This window comes from Corvus hawaiiensis, chromosome 24 (genome assembly GCF_020740725.1).
Source record: "Corvus hawaiiensis isolate bCorHaw1 chromosome 24, bCorHaw1.pri.cur, whole genome shotgun sequence".
NCBI classification, from domain to species: domain Eukaryota; kingdom Metazoa; phylum Chordata; class Aves; order Passeriformes; family Corvidae; genus Corvus; species Corvus hawaiiensis.
This window is the reverse complement of record NC_063236.1, coordinates 8,288,066-8,314,195: the sequence shown is the minus strand read 5'-3', so window position 1 is coordinate 8,314,195 and position 26,130 is coordinate 8,288,066. Positions and strand designations below refer to the sequence as shown.

The 26,130-nt window shown below is 59.2% G+C and overlaps 1 protein-coding gene and 1 long non-coding RNA gene across 3 annotated transcripts in view; one reads left to right on the top strand and one right to left on the bottom strand.

Annotated features, from left to right (window-relative positions):
* The window catches only part of BAK1 (BCL2 antagonist/killer 1), a 14,526-nt gene extending 5,501 nt beyond the window's left edge, over positions 1 to 9,025 (bottom strand). Inside the window, exons 1-3 of one of the 2 annotated variants that reach the window (XM_048328422.1) lie at positions 8,865 to 9,025; positions 4,525 to 4,630; positions 28 to 163 (exon numbers count right to left, since the gene is read on the bottom strand). In XM_048328422.1, the coding sequence (XP_048184379.1) occupies positions 28 to 163; positions 4,525 to 4,600 (212 nt within the window). In that variant the 5' untranslated portion in view covers positions 4,601 to 4,630; positions 8,865 to 9,025. The remainder of the gene's footprint in view (positions 1 to 27; positions 164 to 4,524; positions 4,631 to 8,864) is intronic. The other variant, XM_048328423.1, reaches the window with a different exon arrangement.
* Positions 6,606 to 26,130, top strand: LOC125338081. Its single transcript, XR_007208173.1, has 3 exons — positions 6,606 to 6,672; positions 17,656 to 17,662; positions 26,119 to 26,130. It is a non-coding gene; the product is annotated as an uncharacterized LOC125338081 (long non-coding RNA).

Below are 26,130 nucleotides of genomic sequence, written 5' to 3'. Positions count from 1 at the left end.
GGATGAGGGCTGGGGACAGGGATTTACCTCGCCAGGTCCTGCTGGATCTGCTCAATCTCCGGGTCCGGCGGCACCTCCGCCCCTCGCTCCTCGCGCTCCTGCTGGTAGCGGTAGAAGGCGTAGCTCTGGAACACCTCCTCGGCCTCCTCCGCCACGTGGCCTTCTGGAGAAGCAGGAGGGACACAGCTCAAGGGACAAACTCATCTCCCTCCATTCTCAGTTTCTTTTCCAAGATAAAAACTTGTCGGGGATGGGAGTGGTGAGGTGGGGCCAGAGCTCAGCTCCCTTCACAGAGCACCCGGACACAGCCCAGGTACAGGAGGTACCCGGGGAGGGGCAGGAGTGGGGGATCCTGTGGGAGTGTGGCTTTGGGGATCACCCTGTCCTTGGGGGACAGCAGCTCCAGCAGCAGCTCCACAGCAGCCAAACCCTGTCCCACCATCCCACACATCCAGCCTGGCCATGCAGCTCTCCAGCACCTGGGATCTGCATTTCCAACCTGAGCTGTTCCTGCCCCGGGCTGTACTGCCCCACAAACCCCGTCCCCAAGCCCCCAAAACACACCAAATTCTCCTCACAGGGTTTTCCAGCTGGTCCCATCTCCCTGTCCTGGCTGGGCGCAGGGGTGGCACAGACCTGCCGTGCTCATCTTACGCCGGCAGAGCTGGACGAGAAGGACAGCCCCTGTCACTGTTTGCAGGGGTTGTGCTTTGTTTTCAGGCACGGGTTCATTTGGTGGCAAACAAACCCTTCAACTTCTGGGAACCAGTGACATTCCATGAGAGGCAGAAAACGAAACCAACTGAGTCAGAGTTTCAGGGAGAGGAGGGCAAACACTCGGCCAGACAAAGGAGGAAATCGCTGAACCAAATAACCCCTGGGTTTGACTATGCCAGGAGCTGTTTTTAGTAACACCAGGACAGGAGGACACATCTCCCCCTTCCCACAGGTGCCACTCCCAGCACCCACTGGGACCATCTCGGGATCTCTCCCACTCCAGGGATCTGGATCAGCGTTTGCCTGGTGGATTCCCAGTGCCAGCAGTGCCAAGGGGAGGTTTGGAGTTGCTCGGGGATCTCTGGAGGGAGAAACTCCTCCATGGCTGCTCCGTGGCTGCTCCACGGCTGATCCGTGGCTGATCCATGGCTGCTCCATGGCTGTTCCATGGCTGTTCCGTGGCTGCTCCATGGCTGCTCCGTGGCTGTTCCATGGCTGTTCCGTGGCTGCTCCGTGGCTGTTCCATGGCTGTTCCGTGGCTGCTCCATGGCTGCTCCATGGCTGTTCCATGGCTGCTCCGTGGCTGTTCCATGGCTGTTCCATGGCTGTTCCGTGGCTGCTCCATGGCTGCTCCATGGCTGATCCACAGCTGCTCTGTGACTGATCCACAGCTGCTCTGTGGCTGATCCACAGCTGCTCCACAGGGGCTCCACATCTGCTCCATGTCTGCTCCATGGCTGCTCCGTGGCTGTTCCATGGCTGTTCCGTGGCTGCTCCATGGCTGCTCCGTGGCTGCTCCATGGCTGTTCCGTGGCTGCTCCGTGGCTGCTCCATGGCTGCTCCATGGCTGTTCCGTGGCTGTTCCGTGGCTGCTCCATGGCTGCTCCATGGCTGTTCCATGGCTGTTCCGTGGCTGCTCCATGGCTGCTCCGTGGCTGTTCCATGGCTGTTCCGTGGCTGCTCCATGGCTGCTCCGTGGCTGCTCCATGGCTGCTCCATGGCTGTTCCGTGGCTGCTCCATGGCTGCTCCATGGCTGTTCCATGGCTGTTCCGTGGCTGCTCCATGGCTGCTCCATGGCTGCTCCATGGCTGTTCCGTGGCTGCTCCATGGCTGCTCCGTGGCTGTTCCATGGCTGTTCCGTGGCTGCTCCATGGCTGCTCCGTGGCTGCTCCATGGCTGTTCCGTGGCTGTTCCGTGGCTGCTCCATGGCTGCTCCATGGCTGTTCCATGGCTGTTCCGTGGCTGTTCCGTGGCTGATCCATGGCTGATCCATGGCTGATCCACAGCTGCTCTGTGACTGATCCACAGCTGCTCTGTGGCTGATCCACAGCTGCTCCACAGGGGCTCCACATCTGCTCCATGTCTGCTCCGTGGCTGCTCCATGGCTGCTCCATGGCTGCTCTGTGGCTGATCCCTGGCTGATCCATGGCTGCTCCATGGCTGCTCCACGTCTGCTCTGTGGCTGCTCCACATCTGCTCTGTGGCTGCTCCACAGCTGCTCCATGGCTGCTCCCTCCATCCCCAGCTCACAGAGAATTGGGATCCGCACCCTCTTGTCCGGATCCCCAGCACTGCCCGACCCAGAGAGTCCCGAACACCCAACACCTGCATTTCTGTGTGAGACCCTTAACTTCTCACTGTTCCCATCTCCCGGGAGCAGCTGTGCTGTGGGAAAAACCGGCAGCTCCGGCCAAAAATCTCCATCAGCCCCAAACACCCAAATAACCACTCCAGACAGTGACAGTGACTGGTGAAACCTGGCCCCATCCCTTGGAGCCCAGGAGACAGGGATCAGCTCCCTGCACAGAGGGAGATTGCAGCCTGGAGACAGAAGACAGCCCCGGGAAGCAAGAGCAGCCTCTGGAGATTTCTGCCCCCAGGGAAGCCCAGCTCCACCTCACTGCAGCTGCAATTCCAGTGTGGGATGAGCAGCTGCTGCTGCTGGGTTTGGGTTTGATCCCAGCAAGCTGGGCAGCCCCTATTATCCATTAATAGCAATTCCATGAAGGATCCAAGGGTGATCAGGGGGACTGCACTGTGCTGGCATAATCCTGCTGGAGAGCGGAGCTGCCAGGCAGGGAGAGGGACAACTGCCGTCCCCGAGCAATCTGCACAGCACAAAACCTTCCCCTCCCTCTGCTCTTTAGGACCAGCACCTTCCCACCCTGAGGAGGAGCAGCATCCCCCAAGTGCCTCCCCGCAGAGCTGAGGGGCAGCCTGGGCTGTGAGACAGGAACTCAGCCCTCAAAAAGGGAGATTTTTCTGCTCCAGGATCTGGACTGGGCTCAGAGAAAGCTGCTGGAATTCTGGTGTTGGTGAGCAGAGTTGTTCCTCCTCTCCATCACACACTGCCAGGAGGAGGAAACTCCTGCCTTCATTCACAAAACACCTAAAAACACCTAAAACATCCTAAAAACACCAGGAGAGGAAGGTGCCTTCCAGCCTTGGAACAAACAGCAGCACCCTGGCCATGCCCAAGCCAAGGAGGACAAGAGCCCGCAACGATGCCCGAGCAAATCCCTGCACAGGAGAGAAATCTCTGCTGCATCCACAGGCAAACAAGCAGAGCCCCCAACGAAATCCAGGCTCAATCCCTGCGACAAAGCCTTTTTCCATCCCTCAATCCCACAGCACGTGCCGTGGAAGCTGCGTATCCCTGCTCCCACTGGAGCCCATGAGGCTTCTGCCACCTCCAAACTCCAGAGGTGGAATCCCTCCCGACTCCCCCTGAGTTTTGGGAAGCAGAGGGATGCTGAGACTGCCAGTAAGTGTCTGTAGGAAAACAGGAACTGGGGCTGTGACCCAGCATGCTCAGAGCTCAGGCTCTGATCTCTCCCTGGTTTTCACATCAGTGTCTCTCCGGCCTCAACAGGAAATCAGTGAACAGCTGCTCCTGTTTGTGGATTTCTGCCCCTCCTGGACTTTGGCACGGCAAGGATGGGGTATTTTCCTTCCAGCGTAACCACAGGGTCTGGCACAAATGGGACTGAGAGAGGGAGAGGAGCCCAGGCAAGACCAGAGCAGAAATCCCATTGTCAGGGCAGTGCCAGAGCCCTGAGCTGGGTCTGAGCTCCACCGCCCCAATCCCAAGCAGCTCCCGGCCCCGGGTGTTGACAGAGCTGACTCAGCTGATTTACCCCTCACCTGCACAGCAGCAGCAGAGTCACCTCGTCCCACACTCCCTCCTGTTGGGATGAGCCGGGAGCTGAGGGTTTTCCCGGGTTCCTGTTGGCCCCGTTCCCAGTTTTGCCCATTAACCGGGGCAGGGGCTGGGCTGGGCTCGCACGGGGACAGAGTGACCCCGCTCCTGGCGAGCTGCAGCTCATCACCACCGCCCTGCCAGGGCACTCGAGGCCTGGTGTCACCCCAGAACCACCCAGACTGCCTGAGACCGAGGGTGTTTTCCTCTGTGATTTAAACCCCAAACTCCTCCCGCAGTCTCGTGCTCAGGGAAGGGAATACACGACACCAGGCAGCTCCCAGCACTTCCTCTCCGTGCCTTCCAACCCCACCTTGCTGCCCACCCTGATCATCCAATACCAAGCACGCAACCCTTGACTTTTTTGGATGGAAAAGAATCTTATAGCTCACCCTATTCCACCCAGTTCCACCTTCCACTAGACCAGGATGCTCCAAGCCCCTGGCATGTCCCAAAAGCACTGAGCACCTCCCAGTTCAATTCAGTTCAGTTCAGAGGTGATCTGAAGCAGGAAATCCCCTCTTGCCAAAGGAACACAGCAGGGGAATGAATAAAAACCCAAAAGTTTGAAGCTTCTCCCTCCCCTGAGCACCCTAGAACCCTTTACCTGGGCTGAGCCTGCGCCTGTGGCTCCCCTGGCGTCCCAGCGGCTGCTGAGGGTCCCCCTCATTCCCTGAGGCCATCGCTGAGAGGTTTGGGAATGTCAGCTTCACCTGCAAGGGCGGTGGAGAAGTGAGTCACGGGAGCCCTGTGATCCCTCACAGCCCGAAGAATCCCCTTTGGCAGAGCTCGGAAAAAGCTGCTTTTATCCCTGCCAGCCCTGGCTCCTCCCTCCTGGCCTACGCATTCCTGACTGTACGCATAGGAGAATTCTGCCTGGTACAACGTTACATCACTGGCTTCCCCTTCTTCGAGGCTTTTATGGCTGATGTCATTTGGCAAAAAAAGGGACCTCTCACCTCCCCATCCCACTGGATTTCCTTCCCGTTTTTGCTGGAAATGGGCTCCATCCTGCTCGGAGAGAGCTGTGGGCTGCACCAGCCCTTCCACAGCCCAGACCACAGAGCCTCATAAAGGGCTGGAACAAAAAGTCCAGCACAAAAACCTCCCTCTGCGACCTGTGACTGCCGTGCTGCCGTGACATCTACAAGAGATGAGCCCTGATTTCCTCCAGGACTCCAATTTCCTCCAATTCCTCTTGCTCTTTACGTTTCGCCTCTCAGAAAATAAGAAAACCGAATGAGAACAAAACACAAAGCTCAGCTTTCCCCTGAAGTTCAGAGGTATCCTAAACCTGCCCTTCAGGGCTCAGCACCGCTCCTTCGCCCTCAGGGGTTTGGGAGCGAGGCCAGGGAAAGAGGCCAGGATGTTCCTGTCAGGATTAACGGGATCAGGGCAGCTCCTCGCTGCTGTCCGACATTCCAGAGCACATTCCAACACTTCCACAGGCCTGAGCTGGGCGCTTTCCTGATGTGCACCAAGCCTGAACTCATGAATGAGACCCAATTCCTGACAGCCCAAAATTTAAATTGCACCCTGGACAAAAATAAAGGGAGTGCCACTTCCTTTATAAAAAAAACAAATATCAAAAATATAAAATATTATCTATAAAAGTATATTTTAAAATATAATATACAATAATATATAATATAATAATATATAAGAATACATTATATATTATGTATTATAATGTATAATATATATAACATAACACATGATAATATATTATTGTAATATTCTGTAATAACGTATTATATAATAATATATAACATATAACATATAATATTCGATGTTTAATATTTAATATTTAATATATATTATATAATATATAATGTATAATTTATAGAATAGAACATAGAAAATAGAAAATAGAAAATAAAAAATATATTATATAATATAAATTATATAATATATAATATATAATACATAATATATAATATAAAATATATAATATATAATATATATCATGTATTATGTATTATATATTCTATATTACATAATGTCTAACATTTTATATTAATAAAAATATTAATTTTATCTGATATAAAATACATCATAAAAATATAGTAAGAATATAATAAATTATATTTATAAAAAATAATTTTTTTTTTCCCTTTAGTAATAAAGGAAAAATAACCACCCACAGCTACGGGAGAAGTGCACAACGTGGTTCAGGCTCCTGACATCACGCTGGAGATTGCTCAGAAGGAAAAATAAAGGTAGGACAGGAAGCGCAGCCCGTTTTGGGATGGGGGCTGGAAGTGCAAAGCGGCTCCGCCGGGTGTAGAAAACCACGAGCTCCTGGTGGAGCTGCACTGGGGAGCCTGAGCCTGGTGGCCAGGAGGGAGGTGCTGGTTTTTCCCACACTCCGAGGATGGGAGGACAGGATTTCCCCCTTCCTCCCCGAGCTCAAACATCCCCATCCAAGGAAGAGCTGAGAACGCAATGAGGATCATCAGCGGGGACCAGGGGGAAATGCCTGGGGAGAGCTGCTGGCCACTCGCCCACATCAGCTCCAGAGCTGCCTCTCCTGGCCCTTAGAATCACAGAATTGCCTGCCCTGGGGTGGTGTCCATGCCCTGGGGTGGTGTCCATGCCCTGGGGCATTGTCCATCCCCTGGGATGGAGCAGATCCCCTTGGGTGGTGTCCATCCCCTGGAGTGGTGCCCATCCCCTGGGGTGGTGTCCATCCCCTGGGATGGAGCAGATCCCCTGGGGTGGAGCAGATCCCCTGGGATGGAGCAGATCCCCTGGGGTGGTGTCCATCCCCTGGAGTGGTGTCCATCCCCTGGGGTGGTGTCCATCCCCTGGGATGGAGCAGATCCCCTGGGGTGGTGTCCATCCCCTCCTCCACTGAGGAGCCTCCTGTGCTTCCTCCTCTGCCATCCCAGGCCATGGCTGAGCCCACCTGCACTGGGAGGACTCAGTGCTGTTCCCAGGCTGGGAGCAGCTCCTTGGAGCTGTGGGAACTGGGAAGAGTGGGAATTTCCTCTGTACCCCACAGTGCCACAGCCCAGGTGGCACAGGATGCTGGGGAGGGTGTGGGTGCACCCAGCAAAGAGCTCAGGAGCCTCTGCAGCTTTCCCAGCTGTGTCTGTGTCCCACAGCCACCCAGGGCTCCCCACGTGTGACAGCGACTTTTCTCGCATTGAATGAGTGAGGGCTGTCAGCAGCGAGGACTTCCTGGGGCGAGGGCAGCCTGTGGAGCACAAGAACCCAGCAGAGGCAGATGACTCATTTACAACTCGCATTTCGCTTTCAAGCCCTGCAGGAACTTCTGTTTTCGATTTCCTTCTGGGCCCTGGCAGCGCTGTCCTCCCTCGTGACGCAGAGCACTGCAGCCCTGTCACCGCTGTCCCCAACCACTGCGGGTCCTGAGCACCCACGTGAAGGTTCAGAAGAGTTCCCTGCCCTTCTCTGCTGGGGTCAAAGCGCCTCAGACCATCCTCCCCAGGTTCCAGAGCTGCTGCCCACACTGCTCCTGCTTTCCAGCTTCCCCACTCTCCCTTTGTTACAGGAACAAGAGAACAGGGAAGCGTTGAAGGAGGAGCTGACACCCAAACACCCAGAGACAGCCCCGGGCTGCAGGAAAAGAAATCTCCCCAGGATTTCAGTCAGGGCTCAAGGGAGGGATTCAGGGAATCTGCAGGGTCTGACCCATCCTCCGAGGGTCTTGTGGGAGGCTGCAAAGGGTTAAAAGCAGCAGCCAGAACTTTGGATGGGATTTGGCTGCAGCTCCAAGGTGGCACAGGGCTCTTATCTTTATTAAGGAGCACCTGCCATGCCAAGAGTGAGCCTTCCCCCAACCGTCCTCAATAAAACAAAGACCTTTGCCTCAACTGTTCCTTATATCCCCCTCGTCTCCTCTTCTTAAAGCTCTCGGACACATTTCCTGGGTGTCTCTAAGGCACACTCATCACTTCTCCCAGCTTTTCTCCAAAGGAAAGTTCCCGAGCCCTGGGTTCAGGGAAGATGGTGGGAGAAGGAGGCAGATCCGTGAGGATCCACAGGAGCAGCTGCAATCCCTATATCCCAGCCCAGCCGTGGGGCTCTGAAGTCACTCCCTGACGTGATGTGAATGGCAGGAAATCCGTGGAGCATCCCCCGGGACGAGCTTTTCGCAGCTCTGGTGCGTGGCAGTGATTCCACGGGGCCGTGCGATCCCTCCCGGGACAGAGATCCCGCAGGATTCCTGTGCCTGATCCATCCCTGCCCGGCCCGCGCGGAGCCAGGGCTGCTCCTCCCCCTGCCCCGGCGCAGCAAACTGGGGAGTTTGCCCAGTCTGGGGTTTGCCCAGTTTGGGGTTTGCCCAGCCAGCACGGCCCCAAGGTGGGCAAACGACCCCCAGCATCCATCCAGCCAAGGTCGCCCCCACACCCGTGCCCGTGGCCGGGGGTCCCCGGCCGGGACAGCGTAGCCACACGTGCCATGCCCGTGTCCAGGTCACAGCCCGGGCGCGGCGGGACGGTGTCACCCTCTCCTCAGCGCGATGGGGCGGATGTCACCTGTCCCTCAGCAGGGACAGCTCTGCCCAGCGATGTCCCCTCCCCTGAACCCCTCGGGCCCTGCGCGACTGATGCCGGGGGCGACCGTCACCCCCGCGGGGGTAAAACACCCAACTGCAGAAAATACCGGCAAACGAGGGGGAAATCCCTTTTTGGGGCAGGGAAATTCCGTCTTTGGGGCAGCGACCCGCCCTGAGCGCGACCTCCAGCCCTGGCCCGGGGGTTTCCCGCAGCCCCAAGCGGGGCCGCTGAGGAAGCACCGCGCACTTTGTCCGGGATGCGACCCCCGGCCCTGTCACTCCTCCCGCACCCCCGAGCCCCCCGCACCCCGCGGCTCCCGGTGCATCCCTGCCTATCCCTGCTCCGGCCGCGCCCGGGGAACAGGGATAACCCATCCCGGAGGAGTCTGGGGAGGGGGAAACGCGGGTCGCCTGCCACTCACCGCGTCCCGGCGGGGAGCAGCGGGTCGGGATATCCCGGGAGCTACCGCATCCCTGCCGGGACCCGCTCCATCCCTCCGGCCGCTCCCTTCCTACCTCCTGTCCGGAGCGCGGCGCGGGAAAAGGAAGAGAGTGGGGCCGCGGAGGAGGAGGGAAAAGAAGAAGAGGAAAAAAAAATCAAGTAGAAACCCAACCCCAGTGACCATAGATAGACACGAGCGCGGGGCCGCGCAGGACTCAGCTCCCTCTAGAGGCACCAACCCCGGCGCGGGGCAGCGCCGAGCAGCGGGGGCTTTTTGGGGGGTTCTTGGGGCTCTCCGGGGGGCTCTGGAGGCTCCTCGGGGGGCTCGGGAGGAGCTGAAGCATCGCCCGGTCTCGGGGCGCTGCGCGGCTCTGGGGGTGCCGGGTGCGGGGTTGTCACCGCACACACCTCGTGCCACCCCCGCGCCCTCCTTGCCGGGCTCTTCCGGAGATCTTCGGCTCCTCCCTGGCTTCTCCAGAGTTTTTCGGAGCTTTTGCTTGCGGCTGCACCTTAAATTCGCCCTCTGCCTGTTCCCCGGCCGGGAGCCCCGTTAAAGTCACGGTTTGAGAGTTTCTGGTCCCTGGGACGGAATTTGTGTTGATCCACCGGCAAAAAAAAAAAAAGTCACCGGTGGCAGAGGGAGCTCCCACCGAGCGCCTTCGGGAATTCAAAATCCACCGAGATTTGGGGAAATCCAGCAGCTCGAGGAGACAGCGAGAGAGATTCAGCCCTGGAGGGTTCAGCAATCTGCCCCAGCCGCTTTTCCTCTCCTCTCTCTTGGGATGCTGCCAGGGGCGCTGCTGGGGCTGGAAAATGCCAGATAAGCAGAGGTTTGGGGCTGGGCAAACGCCTGGCTGCTGCTGATCACATCACCAGTCTGCCCAGTGGCAGGAGCACTCTGAGGGCCCCAGAGCCGGGGATTTTGGAATTCTTGGCTTACTTGGCTGAGCTTTTCCAGGGAGAACGGGCCCCTGGCTGCAGAGGGTGCAGTTCCGGCTCCCTCGGAGGTGAGGGCTTCTGGGGACATGGCCTTGGCACGCCCTGCTGAGGGTGGGGCTGCACTGACAGGGGGAAAGCAGCTGGCAGGGGGCGAAGAAAAGGATTCCCACAGCGGCTGAGGGGACTGGGGCTGGGATAGAGGTGCCCCAGCCAGAGCTGGCCTTCAGGGAAGGACGATCATCATGGGGCGAGGAATCAGCTAATGGGGGCTGTGCCCACCAGGCTGGCAGTGAGGGGTCTGCCTCCCTCCCAGGTGTGCCCACAGAGAAGGTCTCGAATGGGGGTAGAGGTCCCACCACCAATTTTAATTCCTGGGGGGAGTTTGGGGGGTGAATGTGGCTGTTCGGGCCTGATGTCCCCGACTCTGGGGGACCCCACTGACCCGTGCTGGTGGTGGCTGCCCCTGTGCACAGCCAGGGCAAGCTGTGGCTAGGTTTAAGCTGATCTGACTCCTGCAAGACGAGTCCTGTGCCTCTGCCCACCCCCTCACGCCAGTCTGGGCTGCTCGTGGCTGTTCCTCCCCATGATTTCAGATTGAGCATCCCCAGGATCGCCTGGGAGAACTTCTGCAATCACAAATCCCATCTCAACCCTTCCTTCCTGCAAACCGCTTCCCTTCCACCTCGGATGTGTTGCACAACACCTCTGTGCTCCGGCTGCGGAAAACCAGCTGGGAAAGTGGCACTGAGGAGCCAATTCCCAAGCAATTCCTCGGTGTGAACCACCTCTGCCACAGGCAGCTCTTTCTGTGGTGCATCAATGCAGAAATTTCCAGCTGGAAACCAGAATTCCTCTAATAACGACTCTGACAGGGCTCCTGCTGCTGCAAAAGGTGTGGAAAATGAGTCGTGTGGGATTGCTGGACGATTGTGAGTCCAGAGCTTGTGGGGACTGAGCTGTGGGTGGGCAGCGGGGACTCCCCGTGTCTGCCAAAGGCTGCTGGAGAGGGTTAGAGATCCCAGGGATAATGGGAAACTGGTTGGAAAGGACCAGCTCTGCATGGGAATGGCCAGTATGGACATCGAGGAATGACGGTGGGAAGGAAGGGTCCAGGAGATCGTTGGAGGAGCGCTGTAAATGCTGCGCGCAGCTCCGCCGAGCAGCCAGCCCGTGCTGCTGCAGAGCCTTTGGGATGTGGAATCAACAATTCCCAGCTGGCTCTGCCGCCCCGGCTCTGTGATCACCGGTGTGAAATGTTCCCAGCTTTCACCAGCTCCTCCTTTCAGCAGCTCCTTTGGCTGGTTGGAATTAAAAAAAAAAAAAAAGTAAAAAGGAAATCTATTTGCTGGTGGAAATGTACAGCAGCTGCGGGGATGGAGCCGCCGGATTCGGGATTCTCGTGGCATTTTAGAGCGCACTTGGTGGTGTCTAAATCCAGGCTGGAGATGGGAAAAGGGATGGGAAAGAGGATGGGAAAAGGGAGCTGTGCTCAGCTGCGCATCCCCAGCCCTGGTGTGGTGCCAGCCCGAGGTGAGAACACCCTTCCCGTGGGCAGGGGCTGCGCGCTGCTCCCGGCGCTGCAGCGGGAAGGGATCGGGAGGGCGCAGCTGGAAGGTGGGAGAATCTCGGGTTTGAGCAGCCAGGATGACGCGGCACTTTCAGATGAGGGGTTTTGAGGGTAAAAAAAATCCAAGCCCCATTCTGCAGCCAGGCGGCTCGTGGGGTCCCGAGCCAAGGCTGAGCAAACCCCGGCAGCGGCAGCAGCCACGGGAAAGTCCCGGGGCAGAGCAAAGCTGAGCTCCAGCAGCTCCTCGGGGACGCCGGAGCAGCTTTGTCCCGCGTCAGCGCAGCCACAGGGACGCTGTGGGGAAATCCTGCCCTGCCCGAGGCTGCACCCCTGGGAAAACACCCCTGGAGCCGTGCCTGAGTGGCCGAGGGAGGAGCAGCTCCTTGGTTTGCCCTCGCAGGTGACACAGTGGTGACAGGAGTGGCAGGAACCCAAAGTGCAGCAGAGGCTGCTGCCGGGCTGGAGGAGGTTTTATCTCCCTCCCCTTGGCCTTTGGCTGCTGGAGGAGCTTCCCTGAACCTTCCCCTTGCTCCCACCTCCCGTGCTGGGGGGAATCTCAGGGAGAGGCCCTGGCAGAGGTGGGAATGCAGCAAGGATGAGCCGCTGTCGGTTTCAGGGGGGCTTCACCTCGGCTCTCCCCCTGCTCCCAGCTGTGCCTGTGTCCCCCTCCCAGCCCTGTCCCCTCTGTGCTGTCCCCCAGCCCTATCCCAGCCCCTGTCCCAGTGCCAGGGCTGTGGCTCAGGGCAGTTTGTGTCCGTCATGTCCGTTTGAGCCAATCGCTGGCACCCGTGCCCACCCCAATGGCCACCCCAATGGCCACCCGGGCTCCCAGCCAGCTCTCCCTGCTCCACCTCCTCAGGGGGCTCTTGAGGGTCCCATGGTGGACACAGAAGCCCAGAGTGGAGGAGCTGGTGGCAGTTGAGAGGATGCAGCAGCCCAGGGGAGCCCCCAAACTGGGAGCACTGGGAGGATGCCCGGGGAAAGAACCACGCGGCCACTTGGGCTCCCTGCTGTCCTTCCCCGCTCCAGCTCCTCAGGGGCTCCTGGGGAGCCTGTGGGGGACACGGAAGCCCTGAGAGGAGAAGCTGGGGGCAGCTGGGGGCCGCAGCAGCCCAGGGCAGTGCTGGGACAGGGTCAGCGGGGAGAGACGGAGTCGCTGCTGGGGAAGCCGGGGGAGCTCAGCATCAGCGGCTGCCTCGTGCTCAGCACCAGCACCGGGAGCTGCTGGGGCCCAGGGACGTGCTGGGGGCCAGTGCTGGCAGCCACAAGCCCAGCAGCCAGCGGGCACAGCCAGGAGGGGACGGCCACGCCAGGATATTCCAGGGGCAAAGCTCTGCACATGTAAGAGCTGGGCTGGGGGTGACGCGGGGCCACAAGCCCAGCTGGCTGCAGTGTCCCCGTGGGAGGGTGTCCCCCCCTCTCCCCCGGCTCCGATGCCCTGCAGGGACAGGGAGGAGCCTGCTGGGCTTCAGCTGATGCCAGGCAGGTGGGGTTTGCTCGGTTGGGTGTTATCAAATCCAGTTTTCCCCCGACTTCCTTAAAGCTTTGACCTGAGCCCAGTGCGTCCAGTAAGGCCCCAGTTGGGACATTCTGTACCCACAGCTGGCAGCTCCACTCCCACCTCTGCCTGTGCTGTTCCCACCTCCCCAAACGTGCCCGGGGGGCTCTCTGGGGGCTGTGGCACCTTCCAGAGCCCCCAGTTCTGGCCCTTGACAGCCTGTGGCCTCTCCAGGCAGGGGGTGGGGCCATGTCCAGCTGTGCCATCGCTGCTGGAGGGTCAGGATGGACACTCCGCTGCTGTGGCCTCATCCAGACCCCCCTGGCTGTGCTGTTCCTGCAGGGATGGGCTCCCACCAGCTCCGGGTGCTGATGGGGAAGGCGTTGCCAGCCCCGAGCCAACTCTGATGCTGAATGGAAGAAGAAGCAGCTCCTGGAAGGTGAGGGGAGGGCTCAGAGGGAAGGCAAATCCCCCCTCACCCTTGAGGGCTGCCTGGTGGGTGGTGGGAGGAGCCCTGAGGAGTGGGTGGACACGGAAAACTGCCCAGGGGGTGTGGGAGGGTGAAGCACCCAGCCAGCTGCCCTCCAGACTCAGTGCCCAGCATGCCTGGAATGGGTCCCCTGGCTTTGAAATATCTGGAGCTGGCATGGGATCCTCTCTCAGCCACTCCTGGGGGAATGTCTAATTCCCTCATGAGGGAAGGGAGGTGACAGCTCGGGGCAGTCACTGGGATTTTTTGGGCTTGATTTGATCAGCAGGTGAAGGTGCAGGGCCCCCAGAAGCAGAGATGTCCCAGGGCAACTGGCTCTGGAGCGGGAGCCGGCAGTGAAGGGCTTTGGATAAGGCTGGTGAGAGGATGTGAAGAGCAGAGGAGCTGCTGAGAAGGGTCCCAGTGCCCTCAGGCCTTGGAAAAAGTGTAGGGATGGAGAAAAATGAGCAGAACTGACCCTGGCACTGCCAAGGCACTGCTCTGTCAGAGGCTGTGGCCTCCCAGGGGTGTCCTGGATGCTCTTCCATCCCTCCAGGGGACTTCCCAGTTGAGGAGGGAATAATCTTGAGATGCTGCTGGTCAGCACTGGGCAACCCTTGGCTTTTGGAACTGCCTGCCTCAGTTTGCCATCTGTGACGGGGGACGTCTGCTCCGTGCCATGGAGCTCTGGGTGATAAAGTGACACAGCAGGGCTGGGGGCAGAGAGAAAGGTTTTTTTCCCAGCTCAGCTGCCGGTATCGGTTGCATCAGAACCGAGCTGCTGTACAGAGACACTTTGTCAGCACTGACATCATCTCTTCCCGGTTTGTTTTTCCACTGCAGGCTCCTGCCCTGGGAAGTGTGATGGGAAGGGAAGAGGAGTCGCTTCTGAGCGGGGCTGCTGACGGCCCTGCAAACCCCTGGGATGTGGTGCTGGTCAGGAGGTGAGCCAGGAGTGCTGGGGAGAGAAATAAACTGCCAGGGGCAGGGTTAGACAGGATTTTAGTAGAAATCCTTCCCTGGGAGGATGGGGAGGCCCTGGCACAGGGTGCCCAGAGAAGCTGTGGCTGTCCCTGGATCCCTGGAAGTGTCCAAGGCCAGGCTGGATGGGGCTTGGAGCAGTCTGGGACGGTGGAAGGTGTCCCTGCCCATGGCAGGGGTGGCACTGGATGGGCTTTAAGGTCCATTCCAACCCAACCCTTCCGAGGATTCCGTGGTTCCAAATCTCCTCGGAGCACCAGGTGGCACTGTCCGACTTCCCACCGAGCCGAGCTGACCCGGGCTAACCTGGCTGGGAGACGCAGACACCGCTGGCTCCCGGCTCCGGGCTGCGGGGACCAGGGGACAGCGGGGACAGGACGATGGGACAGCGAGGGACCGGCTCTGCACGGACCGAAGGGGTTTTCCAGGTTTTTTGGGGGGGAGATGGATTCACCTCCTGCACCCTCAGCAAATCCCAGAATCGTAAAAAACCCACCCAGCGAACCCGTGTTGTTTGTCAGGTTTGTCACAGAGTTTCCTCCCGGTTCCCTCCGGGAGTCCCGAGGGGCACAGGGCACCTTTGCCGTGGTCCCAGCCGTGTCCCCACGCCGGGCTTGTCGCCCTGTGCTGGCTCTGGGCTCTGCAGGGACACAGAACACGAGGTTTTGGGCAAAGCGCTCCTCACACGCAGCAGATTTATCAAATTGATTAAAAGCCCAGCAGATCCAGGCCTGGTTCCTGTAGCAGCTCCTGGAGCGTTAATCACGCTGTGTCTGTGAGCCCAGAGCAGCCAGCACAGCCAGCTCGTGTTTTCCAGGTGCTGGAAGAGCTGCCAGGCTGTTTAGGACAAAATTCCTGACAAATACACCTTTGCTAATCTGGTCTATAAACACGGGCAGGCAGGGGAGGCTGGGGGAGCCTGAAAAATCCACTCAGGTGGGAAATCCAACCCATCCTGTGCTGGGGGTGAGTCCTGAGGCTCAGAGCTCCTGCCAGGAGCTTGGGAAAGCTCCCAGATCCTTGGGATCCAACACGGTGAGTGCAGAGGAAGGAAGCTTGGGACAAGCTTGGAGGGTCCTGCAGGTCTGTGGTGATGTGGTCAAGCAGCATCTCGGTGTCTGGGTGGATTCCTGCTGGGAGGACACGCTGGGAACGCCATTCCAATGGGCTTTTCCTCACCGTGCCTGTACCTGATGTGTCTCTCTCTCCCCACGAGGTTTCCTGAGGGTGGATGGAGCAGAAGAAGATTTTGGCTGCTTTGGGAGAAGCTGGGCACAGCTGGGAGCAGGTGGAGCCTCTGGAGAGGGCTGAGGTGAATGTGGAAGGGAAAAACGCCACTGGAGCTGTGACCTGGGACATCTCTCTGGGCACTGTGTTGTCACCACGGTGTGTCCTGGTCACAGCTGCATTTCTGCCTCTTCCACCAACTCATCGTGGCACCACCTGGGCCAATGTGCCCAAAATTGCACTGTCTGCTCCATAAATCCCTCTTAGAAAAGCTGGGGCCTCCTGCAGACAAACCCAGCACGTTTCAGTCGAGGTTTTTCATGAAATGAGCCCAATTTGGAGCCCCCTCTGTGTTGGTTCAGCACTCCCCGCCTCAGTTTCCCCTTTCCCGTGAGGGGTTGCACAGCAGATCCTCCCCTCCAAAGCACCTCGTGGGTCAGTGCCAGACTTGGAAACGCCTCTGAATTTCAGGCTTCCGGGGCCTTTGGGCAGGATCAGCGCCCTGGCTGTGGAAACGCTCCATGGCCCTGGGGAGTTCCCGAGCCTGGCTGCCCTCAGCCAGCAGCACGCTCCTCCCGCACGCAGGGACAGCCCGGGAGAGACGAAAGAGCGACTTCCTCCGCTCCGTGCGCAGGATGAGCCCGTCTGGAGGTGGGGAGGGGGCTCAGTGCCCGACTTGTGCCGGGGGGCACCTCAGCTCCCGGCTTCTCCCTCCTGCAAACACCAGACGCGTTCTCGCGTCTGCAGTCGCTGCATCCGGGGCTGGGAAGCTCCCCGATAACACCGGGAAGCGGATCCCGGGCTCTGCGGGCGCTTCACCGAGTTATTCTCCCTCCGCGCCCGGCTCCGCAGCCTCCTGGCTGGGCGGTGCGCGGGCAGGGCAGGCTCGGTGCGCTCTGGAAAGCACCCGGAGTTCCGGGGATGCTTCTCCGTGTGGTGCCTCCGGCCCAGAGCCGCACAGAGGCTCCTTTCAGCCCCGCGGGTGTCTGTGGTGAACAGATCCCGGTTCACAGCGCGGGCAGATAAAAGCAGGGACACGCCTGGCGCGGCTCCCGGAGCCGCAGCCGCTGGGAATTGCTGGTGTCCAGCTTGTCCCAGGCAGCGAAAGGGGCTGGAGGCCGGCGGGGTGCGAGCAGCTGGGCATCCCTGCGGTGCCCGAGGTGCCCCGTGCCTGCTGCAGGTCCGGTTTGGGGCACGGAGCAGCGCAGTGGGCAGCAGGGCTGGGGGGACAGTGCCACTCGGTGCCAGCCCCTTCGCCTCCTGAGGCGCATCCTTCCCTCCCTCCCGCTCTAGATCCAGCCCCTAGGAGAGGCTGGGAGCGGCTCCCGACGTTCCGGGCTCCCCGGCAGCCCCCCTGGAGCCGGGATCGCTGCTGCTGCCTCGCTCCCCATCCCGGGACCGGCCGGACTTCGGCTCGGCCCGAGGAGCTCCTCAGCTCCAGCTCTTGCCTCTTCTATTCCCTCGGCTTAATAAAAATACCACATTTTCTTTTTTGCTTTCCCCTTCCCCATTCCTGGGGAAAGTCCCTTGAGTCTCGCCCTGCCTCGACTGCTACGGCCTGGCTTTGGTTGGAATTTTTTATTAATTTTTTTTTTTTTTTTTTAGATGAAGCATTTAGTGTGACTAAAACATTCTCACTTCTCCCTCTTGATTATTCCCTTTTCCTCATTAAACAGCTCCGTGTTGAATTATTTTTCCTCCTCTCCCAATCCTTCCTCCCTCCAGCTTTTTTATTATTTATTCTCTGTGGCTTTTAAGGGCTTTATTCATCCATTTCATGGTAAGAAGAGGCCTCTGCCTCTGTCCCCCCACACTGCAAAAGGATCAGTGGGACCAACGTGATGGTCCCACTCCATCCCCTGGGGTTAAAACCTTACAGAGGGTTGAGAGAGGGGTTGGTTCCATGGGCTGGAGAAGCTGTGGCTGCCCCATCCCTGGCAGTGTCCAAGGCCAGGTTGGACAGGGCTTGAAGCAACCACGTATGGTGGAAGGTGTCCCTGCGCATGGCAGGGGGTGGAACAAGCTGGTTTTTAGGGTCCCTCCCAGTCCAAACCTTTATGGGACACCCCTTCCCTTTCCTTGGGGTGCAGAAGGAGCGTCCCGTCCGCGCATCCTCACCCCAGCCGTGCCCTGCCCCGGCCGGGCAGCGCCGGGCGCTGGAAGCGGTGACCTCACAGCATTCCCAGCGCCGCGGTCACGGGCCGGAGGAGCTGCTGGCAGCGCGGCTCCTGCTAATCTGGGAATTGTATGCCAGGAAGCGCACACCCAGCCGACCTGCCGGGACAAAGCCTGCGCTCAACGCTCCAGCGCTCCCCGGGCTTCCCCCTGAGCGCCCCAGGGCTGCTCTGGAGCGGTCCCGGCGCCTCGCTGGGTCCCTCCCCGCACCTGCCCGGGGGTTGGACACCTGCTCCGGGTGCGGGGACAGAGTTTGATGTTCCCTGAGCTGCTGGCACAGCGCGGGATGCTCTCCCAGCCGCCTCGTGCTCCTGCCCATCCCTGGGGAACGTCACAAAACGGGGATGTAGCACCCAAACTGCTCCGGCCAGCCTGAAACCAGGGCTGTGATCATCCCTGATCACCCCCAGGGTGTTTCATCCGGACCCTGACTGTGACAAATTCACGCAGCCATCGTTATTTTCCTGCCGGTGTGGTTTAGCAGAGCTGCCCTGGCAACAGCCCCTTCCCATGATGCCTTCCCGGGTACCAAAACTCTCCGTCCTTGACACATCCTTAGAAGCCTTGAGCTCCAAATAGACTCCAGCGCTGTGCAAACCCGCCCGAGATTTCCCGAAGCCAAGGGCTGTAGAAAATGCGGGGTGTTATTATTAGCAGCGAGCCTCTGCCAGGGCAAGTGTCAAACACCACGGAGGTGTCGGGAGGAAGGGTTTGACCCGGCTGAGTCACCGAGGGCAGCTCCTTTCGGGGTTCTGGGCACCTCTGAGGGAAGCAGCTGGTGTTATCTGCAGAGAGGAGCCTGGCAGGGGCAGCCAGCCGGGCCTTCCCACAGTGTCACCGTGCTCTTTGTCCCCGTGGGAAGCGGAGACGCCTCGGCCGGGCCGTGCTCGGAGAGCTGCTGTGCCCTCTGAGGTCACTTGTCACCCTTCACGTGACGCTGCCACATCCTGCTGGCGGTGGTTTAGGGTTTACAAACAGCACCGTGGTGCCAAAGCAGGGGGAGCTGAGGGGTGCAAAGCCTCCGCCAGCCTCGCTGGCTTCCCCCGCGCCGATGGAAAACGAGGATCCAGCGCTGGAGCGCTCTTCCAGCTGCGGAGGTGGATGGGCTGGTGCGACGGCTCCATCCCATTTCCATCACCCTGCTCTTCGCTGCAGCCTTGCCCTGAGCCACACGGGCTTGTCCTGCTCATTCTGCACCTCACAGAGCACTGCTCGTGGCCTCCTCCGTGCAGGATGCTGCACCAACATGGAGGGAAAGAAATGCCTGGAATGATGTCCAGGCTGAGATTCGCTGGGCTCATGAAGCTGCTGCAAAGTTGCATTACAAATGTGAGCCACTCGGATATTCCAGTGATCCGAGCCAGCAGAAGGGAAGATTTTAAATGAAATATTCATGGGGATCCTCAGCCCGTGGAAGCGATAGAGCTCTGCTGCCTTCTGCGGACTCACACTAATTTATTTTTTATTATGACCCATTTGTAGGATGACGGGGCCGGGAGGCTCCAGGCGGTCGCCTCCAGCTTCAGATCCTGTTTTTATTTCAGGTGCTCTAAAAGCACGGAACAGCTCCACGATCTGTGCCCCAAATTCGAAACCGCTAAGGATGTAGCCTGGTATTTCTGACACGCCAAACCTGGGCTCTGACACAGGCAGCAGCTCCTCCCTGCCCTGGCAGCTCAGACAGGCCACAGGGTCTCCTCTGTGCCACTGGCACTGCCCTGGGGTCACGGGGTCCCCTCTGTGCCACTGGCACTGCCCTGGCTGAGGAAGGCACTGTCATCAAACCAACAAAGGGCACTCACAGCTCTGGACCAGACGGGAGAAATATTTGCCAAACAAAGGCTCTATTTTCAAGGAAATCCTCTGACTTTCTGCCTCGAAGAGAGAAATGATTCAAGCTCTGGCGCAGGCGGCCGAGGAGCCGTGGGTAGGAAATTCTCCTGTCATGGGCTGAGCGGTTCTGCCACAGTTGCAGTGGGAGCTGGGGCTGCTTTTCCAGGCAGGGATCATTCCTGCTTTACATTTGGGAATGATTTTAATCTCTTTTTAGACTCCAGATGCACCTATTTCATCCCTGGAAGTGTTCCAGGGGAGGATGGACAGAGCTTGGAGCAAGCTGGACTAGTGGAAGGTGTCCTGCCCGTGGCAGGGGCTGGAACTGGGGAGTGTTTAAGCTCTGTCCTGGAAAACTTCCAGGGATGGGGCACCCCCAGCTGCTGCATCCAGACAGCCACCCCTGCTCAGCAGAGCAAACAGCTCCGGGGTCTGCTGCTGGGATATAAGACACACTATAACGTCACCTAGCATTCTTAAACCCCGCAAAATAAAACTCTTGTGCGGCTCCCTTGTTTTCTTTCCCAGCTGTAAATTCTCCCCAGCTCTGGCTCTTCCCCCTCTGCCCGTGCCTGCCCGGGTTCATGGCACCGCCACGAGCTCCCGACTGATTTCCATGCGAAGTCGATAAAGAGTCGCTCCCACCCTGCGCTGTCCCTATGTCCCTTGTCCCGGCCGGGTGACTCAGACCGACATGACTAACTCTTCCCTCTCCAACAAACAGGGATCTGGGGCTTTGTTCCGCGCCTCTCTCCGCGTTGCTGGAAGCTGCCGAAGAACCGCCCTGGCACAGCGTGACTCATCCCGAGGAGGTGATGTCCGGCTGCTCCAGCGCTGCTTCCGCACGAAGCGTGCCCCAGAGCGGGGCTGGAGCGGGGCAGCTTCTCCTGCGCTCCCCCCATCGCACCCCGCAGGAGCTCTGCTGGGGACGGGATGGGGCCGGTGCCTTGAAATCAGATCCCAAAGCTGGATCCTGCCCATCCTCCCCGGGCTGCTGGGGTTGTTTCCTCCCCAGCGGGGTTTGGACACGCTGGGAGGGTTTATCCACCGCTGCTGGGGTTTGCAGCCAGCCTCTCCTCACCCGCCAGCACGATGGGGTGAGCTTGGGACCGAGGATTCCCCTCACCTGGGCTTGGGACCGAGGATTCCCCTCACCTGAGCTTGGGACTGAGGATTCCCCTCACCTGGGAGGGGCAGCCACCCCCCCGAGGGTGGAAACGTGTCTGCTGAGGCTTTGTTACCCCACACCCAGTGCCCAGTTTGAGGTGATGGAATATATACACAGAAGGAATCATGTGGAAGGAATTGCTGCCTCTGAGGGTGGGGAGGCCCTGGCACAGGGTGCCCGGAGAAGCTGTGGCTGCCCCTGGATTCTTGGCAGTGTCCAAGGTCGGGTTGGAGTGGCTTGGAACAACCTGGGATAGCGGGAGGTGTCCCTGCCCGTGGCAGGGGGTGGCACTGGATGATCTTTAAGATCCTCCTAACCCAAACCATTCCATGATCCTATGGATGTGCAGGGTGCCCAGGGCACTCCTGGCTGGGCTGGGATAGGATGGGGGTACAGCCGGGCACGGGGCCCCTTCCAGCTTTGCCCTGAGCATCTCCGGTGACATCCAAGCAGTTACAGCCGTGCTCCAGCCTGGCAGCCCCTTTCCTCCCACTGGAGGAGCCCAGGCAGGGTGTGCGCACCCTGCGCCGAGGGGAGCAGCCTCTGCCTGTCCCCCCATCCCTCGGGGACATGCCCAGTGTGACAGAGGCGGTGGCCTGGCCCTGCCAGGGAGCCAGCAGGCGCTGGGCCACTCTGTTGCCAGCCTGTCACTCAGCAGGAAGGAAGGCGTGTGGTTTGCTCAGCGAGGGCTGTAATTAGGCTGATTGGCACTAACTTGCCTCAAAACGCCGGGGAGGAGGGGAGAAACCGCAGCTCAGCCATTTTATGTGGGATTTTACTGGGAGAAATGGAGCCAGGATGGGGCTGCAGTGGGACCTGGCTCCTCTGTGCTCTGTCCCTTCTCTCCGTGACATTCCTGTGAGCCCTTTCAGACCAGACCACCCCCAAGAGGAGCTGCAGTGTTGTGCTCCTGCTTAAAATCAGCCTGGCATAGCATCCCCAAAGCCCAGCTTGGGCTGGGATGGAGCTGAGCCCGCCCTGGTGCTGGCAGGGCAGCGTGGGCTCGGTGCCCGGGATGGAGCTGGAGCGCGTTTCCTGCCCGCTCTGATAAGATGTGCCTTCATTCACGGCTGTGTGCTGACCACAGGCCACATGAGAGGGCCGGCGTGGCCGCTTGAGAGCAGAGGAAATGCGGCTTGGCCTGGAAATCCATCACCGAGGAGCTGCTGGGAGGAGAGGCCAGGCCTGGCTGCTGGAGCTGGGGTGGTGGTGGAGCCCTTTGGGTTCCTTCAGGGGCCGGGCACGCTGTGGGATGAGATTCCAGCGCTGCTCAAGGCCACTCTGGAGCTGCTGGATGCTTGGAAAATCTGCCCTTTGGTCACAGAACCCCAGACTGGTTTGGGTTGGGAGGGACCTTAAAGCTCATCCCATTTCCCCTGTCCCATCGGCAGGGACACCTTCCACTCATCCAGGCTGCTCCAAGGCCTGTCCAGCACTGATGGGGACCTGTCTGGTCTGGGTTCTGCCCTGATGTGCAGGAGGGAGAAGCACTTGGGTGAATAAATGAGGTTTTTCCAGGGATAGAAATTGTGTGGGGTTGAGCCAGTGAGGCCGTTGTTGATGCTCCCACATGGGCACAACTATAATGGGCAAAAAGCAGCCGATTTGGGGCACAGCTGTGGAGGATTTTGAAGGTGGCTGCACACAGGTGACACCTGAGGTGCAGGGCAGGGGGTGGCCGGCAAGGCACGGGGGCTGGGCAGTGCAGAACCTCTTGGGCAGCGCAGAACCTCTTGGGCAGCTCACGGAAAGGATGGGAAATGAGGAATGGGGCTCTTCCCTCACCCATGGAAGGGATGGGAAATGAGGAACGGGGCTCTTCCCTCACCCATGGAAGGGATGGGAAATGAGGAACGGGGCTCTTCCCTCACCCATGGAAGGGATGGGAAATGAGGAACGGGGCTCTTCCCTCACCCATGGAAGGGACGGGAAATTAGGAACGAGGCTCTTCCCTCACCCATTCTGCCACCCAGCCCGGGCTGAGGGTACAGCTGGCAGCCCCAGCCCCTGCTCCACCCCCCAATTAACCCGTGTTTGCTTATTAGGGAAGTTACAAGCCTGTGCAAACACTTCCATTTGCTTTTGATAAAACCAAGGCAGAAGAAACCCCTGCCCGTGAGGTGTGGCTGGGCCCTGCAGGTTCCTCCCAGGGGTCTGGGGCGAGCAGGGTCTGGGCTCCTGAGGGCCACCTGCCAAGGCCGGGCATCCCTCCCTGCCCCAGCCGAGCCCTATGTCACCCGCTGGCTGTCCCCAACCCCGCAGCTCCCACACAACCGCGGCGTTTGTCCCAAACTTGGCCCGGTGTCGCTAACGGCAACTGCTAATTGTTCTCGCGCTCTGTACTATATTTAATTCCCCACTATTATTTTTTCCCCTTTTAATCATAAAAAGCCTAAATTTCCCTCGGGGAAGGTTATTGGCTCGAGTGTGGAAATATACCTGTGCCTTGCATGGCGCTGGGCCACCGGGGCTTTGGCTGTATTTTTAAATCCAAGTACAAAGTGTCTTCCACGCCAGCGTCGTTTAACCCTTCCCGGGAGGGAGGGTGGGAGAAAGGGAGCAGGGGGAGGGGGTGTTTCTTCCCTTTTTCAGGGTTTTCTCAGCTGCTGCTTGGAGCAGGATGGGTTTGGATGCGTGGACAAGGAGCAAGTGTGGGATTTGAGGAATTTGCCCTCTTTTCCTCCAGCTGCTCCTCTGGTTTTCCTTCTCCCAGACCCACGGGGGCATCACGAGGTCGGCCCGAGCATCGTCCCCTTCCCAGGCCTCCTCCTGCCACCCCTGTGGGTGTGGGGAGGGGGGGGCTCAGGTGCTCCGAGGTAACCCGGAGCCTCACCACCTTTGAGGATGTGGGCCAAAGTCATCCAGTCTGAGAGCTATTTCGGGGGAGCGCGGCTGCTCCCGCGGGAGCCCTGGCACAGCCGCCGCCGGAGCCGGCTGGGGCACAGATGGGACAGGCAGGAGGGAGCTGCTCCCGTCTCCACCGTTAATGAAGTCACCCGAGGGGGCTCAGCTCTTCCCCCACAGACCTTGGGGCGCCTTTCAAGCAGCTGCTGCAGGGGGAGGTTTGGGTTTGCGGCTCGGAGCAGATTTGGGGTCTCACCCTCATCCCCGCGGATCTTCTGCACCAAAGGAGGGGTTTTGTTCAGGGGTAGCTGCTGTGGGCTGTGAAATCCTCACTCAGGAGGAGAAATGGGATTGAAACAACCCTTTCTTTGGCCTGGGGTTGGTCCTGCCCCCAGGCTGCCGCTCTCTGGGGTGGGAGGATGGGGTAGCAGCGTGAAAGGCTCCACACAGGCTTTGTGCTGGGTCTGGGGGCAGCAGCGGGGTCAGGCAGCACCCAGAGCCAGCAGGGTGAGGGACAAACTCCACTCCTGGCCCAAGAACCCCCCTCCTCTGCCTGACCCTCAGCAGAGCCCTCTCTCTCCCTGCTCTGCTCAGCACAAGGGACCGAGTGTCTCCCTCCCTCCTCCTCCAACAAAGGCAGCCACAGTTATTTTTCTCCTTCTTCTTCTTCCAAGTGGTTTCACCCTTGAGCTGCCGGCCTTGATTCGGGATTCCCGAGGAGAGCAGAAGCCGGAGGAGGCCCTGGCAGGGCGCTGGGATGCTGTGTGGGCACCACCACCCGCCTGCCCTCCCCAGCCCCCACACCTACTCCATCCCCTCCGTCTGCCATGGACTTGCTCCCAAGACATCCGGACAAACTCGAGCTCCAAGTGGAGCTTTGAGGGGAGGATACAACCCCGGGTGATCCGTTCTGGGAATGCAACCCCAGCCCTCTGCAGGGAACGGGAAGGGTGGGCAGGTGAGGGGAGCTTTGCCAAGGGAGCATCCCGCGGGCAGGGCGGGGGCCTGGGGCAGGGAGGGGACCCTGCAGCTTCAGCTGCTGCCTTCAAAGGAGCAATTTCAGCATGGGAAAGGAATGTGGCTCCCGGCCCTGCCAGGGATGGGATGGGATGGGACGGGATGGGATGGGATGGGATGGGATGGGATGGGATGGGATGGGATGGGATGGGATGGAGGCTGTGCCTCAGGAACAGGGATGATTTCTGCTGGCCTGACTCACTGGCGGCCTCCTCGCAGCCGCTTCCTCTCTGGGAGGCAGAATCTCCCAGTTTTTATTTATCACACGGCTTAAAGTAGGGGGTAAGGAAGGAAATGTTCTTATTTTTAACTCCTCTGTTTCCTCGGAGCCTGGGCCAGCGCTGGCACGGCGAGGTGGCCACCAGGAGCAACCCCGTGGCCAGGGGTCCCCCTCACCTGAGCGCTGCAGGCTGTTGGCAGCTCCTCACGGGCTCTGAGGCCATGCACGGAGTGTCCCCGCAGGCTGGGAGCATCTGAGGGACCCTGTGCAGAGTGGGAACACACAAGGTGGGCAGGGTGATGGCTCAGGGTGGGCACAGCCACACTGAGAGCAGCTGAGCCTCAAGAAAAATGCATTTTCATCTCCTTGAAGCCACCTGCCCATGCTGCTGCTTGTGTGGGGACAAACCTTGGTGACTTTCTGGGGGTCCCTGTTTGTGCCCAGCACAGGGACAGAGCTGTCACATCCCAGGGCTGGAGGATGGGGAGGGTTTCATCCATCTCAGCTCCATCCAGGGAGCATTTGAAGAGGTTGTGTCACCATCCCCGGGGTGCTGAGGGTCCCTCTCTGTGCCCAGCACAGGGACAGAGCTGTCACCATCCCCGGGGGGCTGAGGGTCCCTGTTTGTGCCCAGCACAGGGACAGAGCTGTCACATCCCAGGGCTGGAGGATGGGGAGGGCTTCATCCATCCCAGCTCCATCCAGGGAGCATTTGGGGATGTTATGTCACCGTTCCCAGGGTTCAGAATGGGCAGGGGGGACACCCCTGGAACATTTTGGGTTCCCCACCCTCGGCTGAGTTGGGACATTCAGCCCTGAGCAGGGGCTGGGCACTGTCAGCACCCTGGTGGTGCCATGGGGTGGGATGGAGACTTCCAGAGTCTCCGTCCTGCTGTTCCCAGTCCTCCCGAGCAGCAGAAACCAGGCCAGACGCCTGTTTGTTCAGTGCCATGGGGTTTTTTGCACTCCCAGAGGGTTTTCCTTGCCCAGCCATGCCCGGTGAGGCCGGTGGCACTGGCGTGGCACACCCACGGTGCCCCTCAGCTGAGGCACCGCTCGTGTCTGTGCTCAAAGCAGCTGATCCGGGCATGAAGTTTTGGTCTTTGGTTCCTTGGGGCTTTCCCTGAGCTCCTGTTGTGAAACCTTCATTTGCTTCTAAAAGCAGCAAGTTTTTTTTTTCTTCCTCATGATCTTCTCTTTTCCCCCTCTGTTGCCCTGAGATAAAGGCTTCTAAATTTGTCCTGTGCTGAAAACGCAGCTAATCCTGATGGACCTGAATTCGCATCTCCCCCCCAGAGGAATTGCACT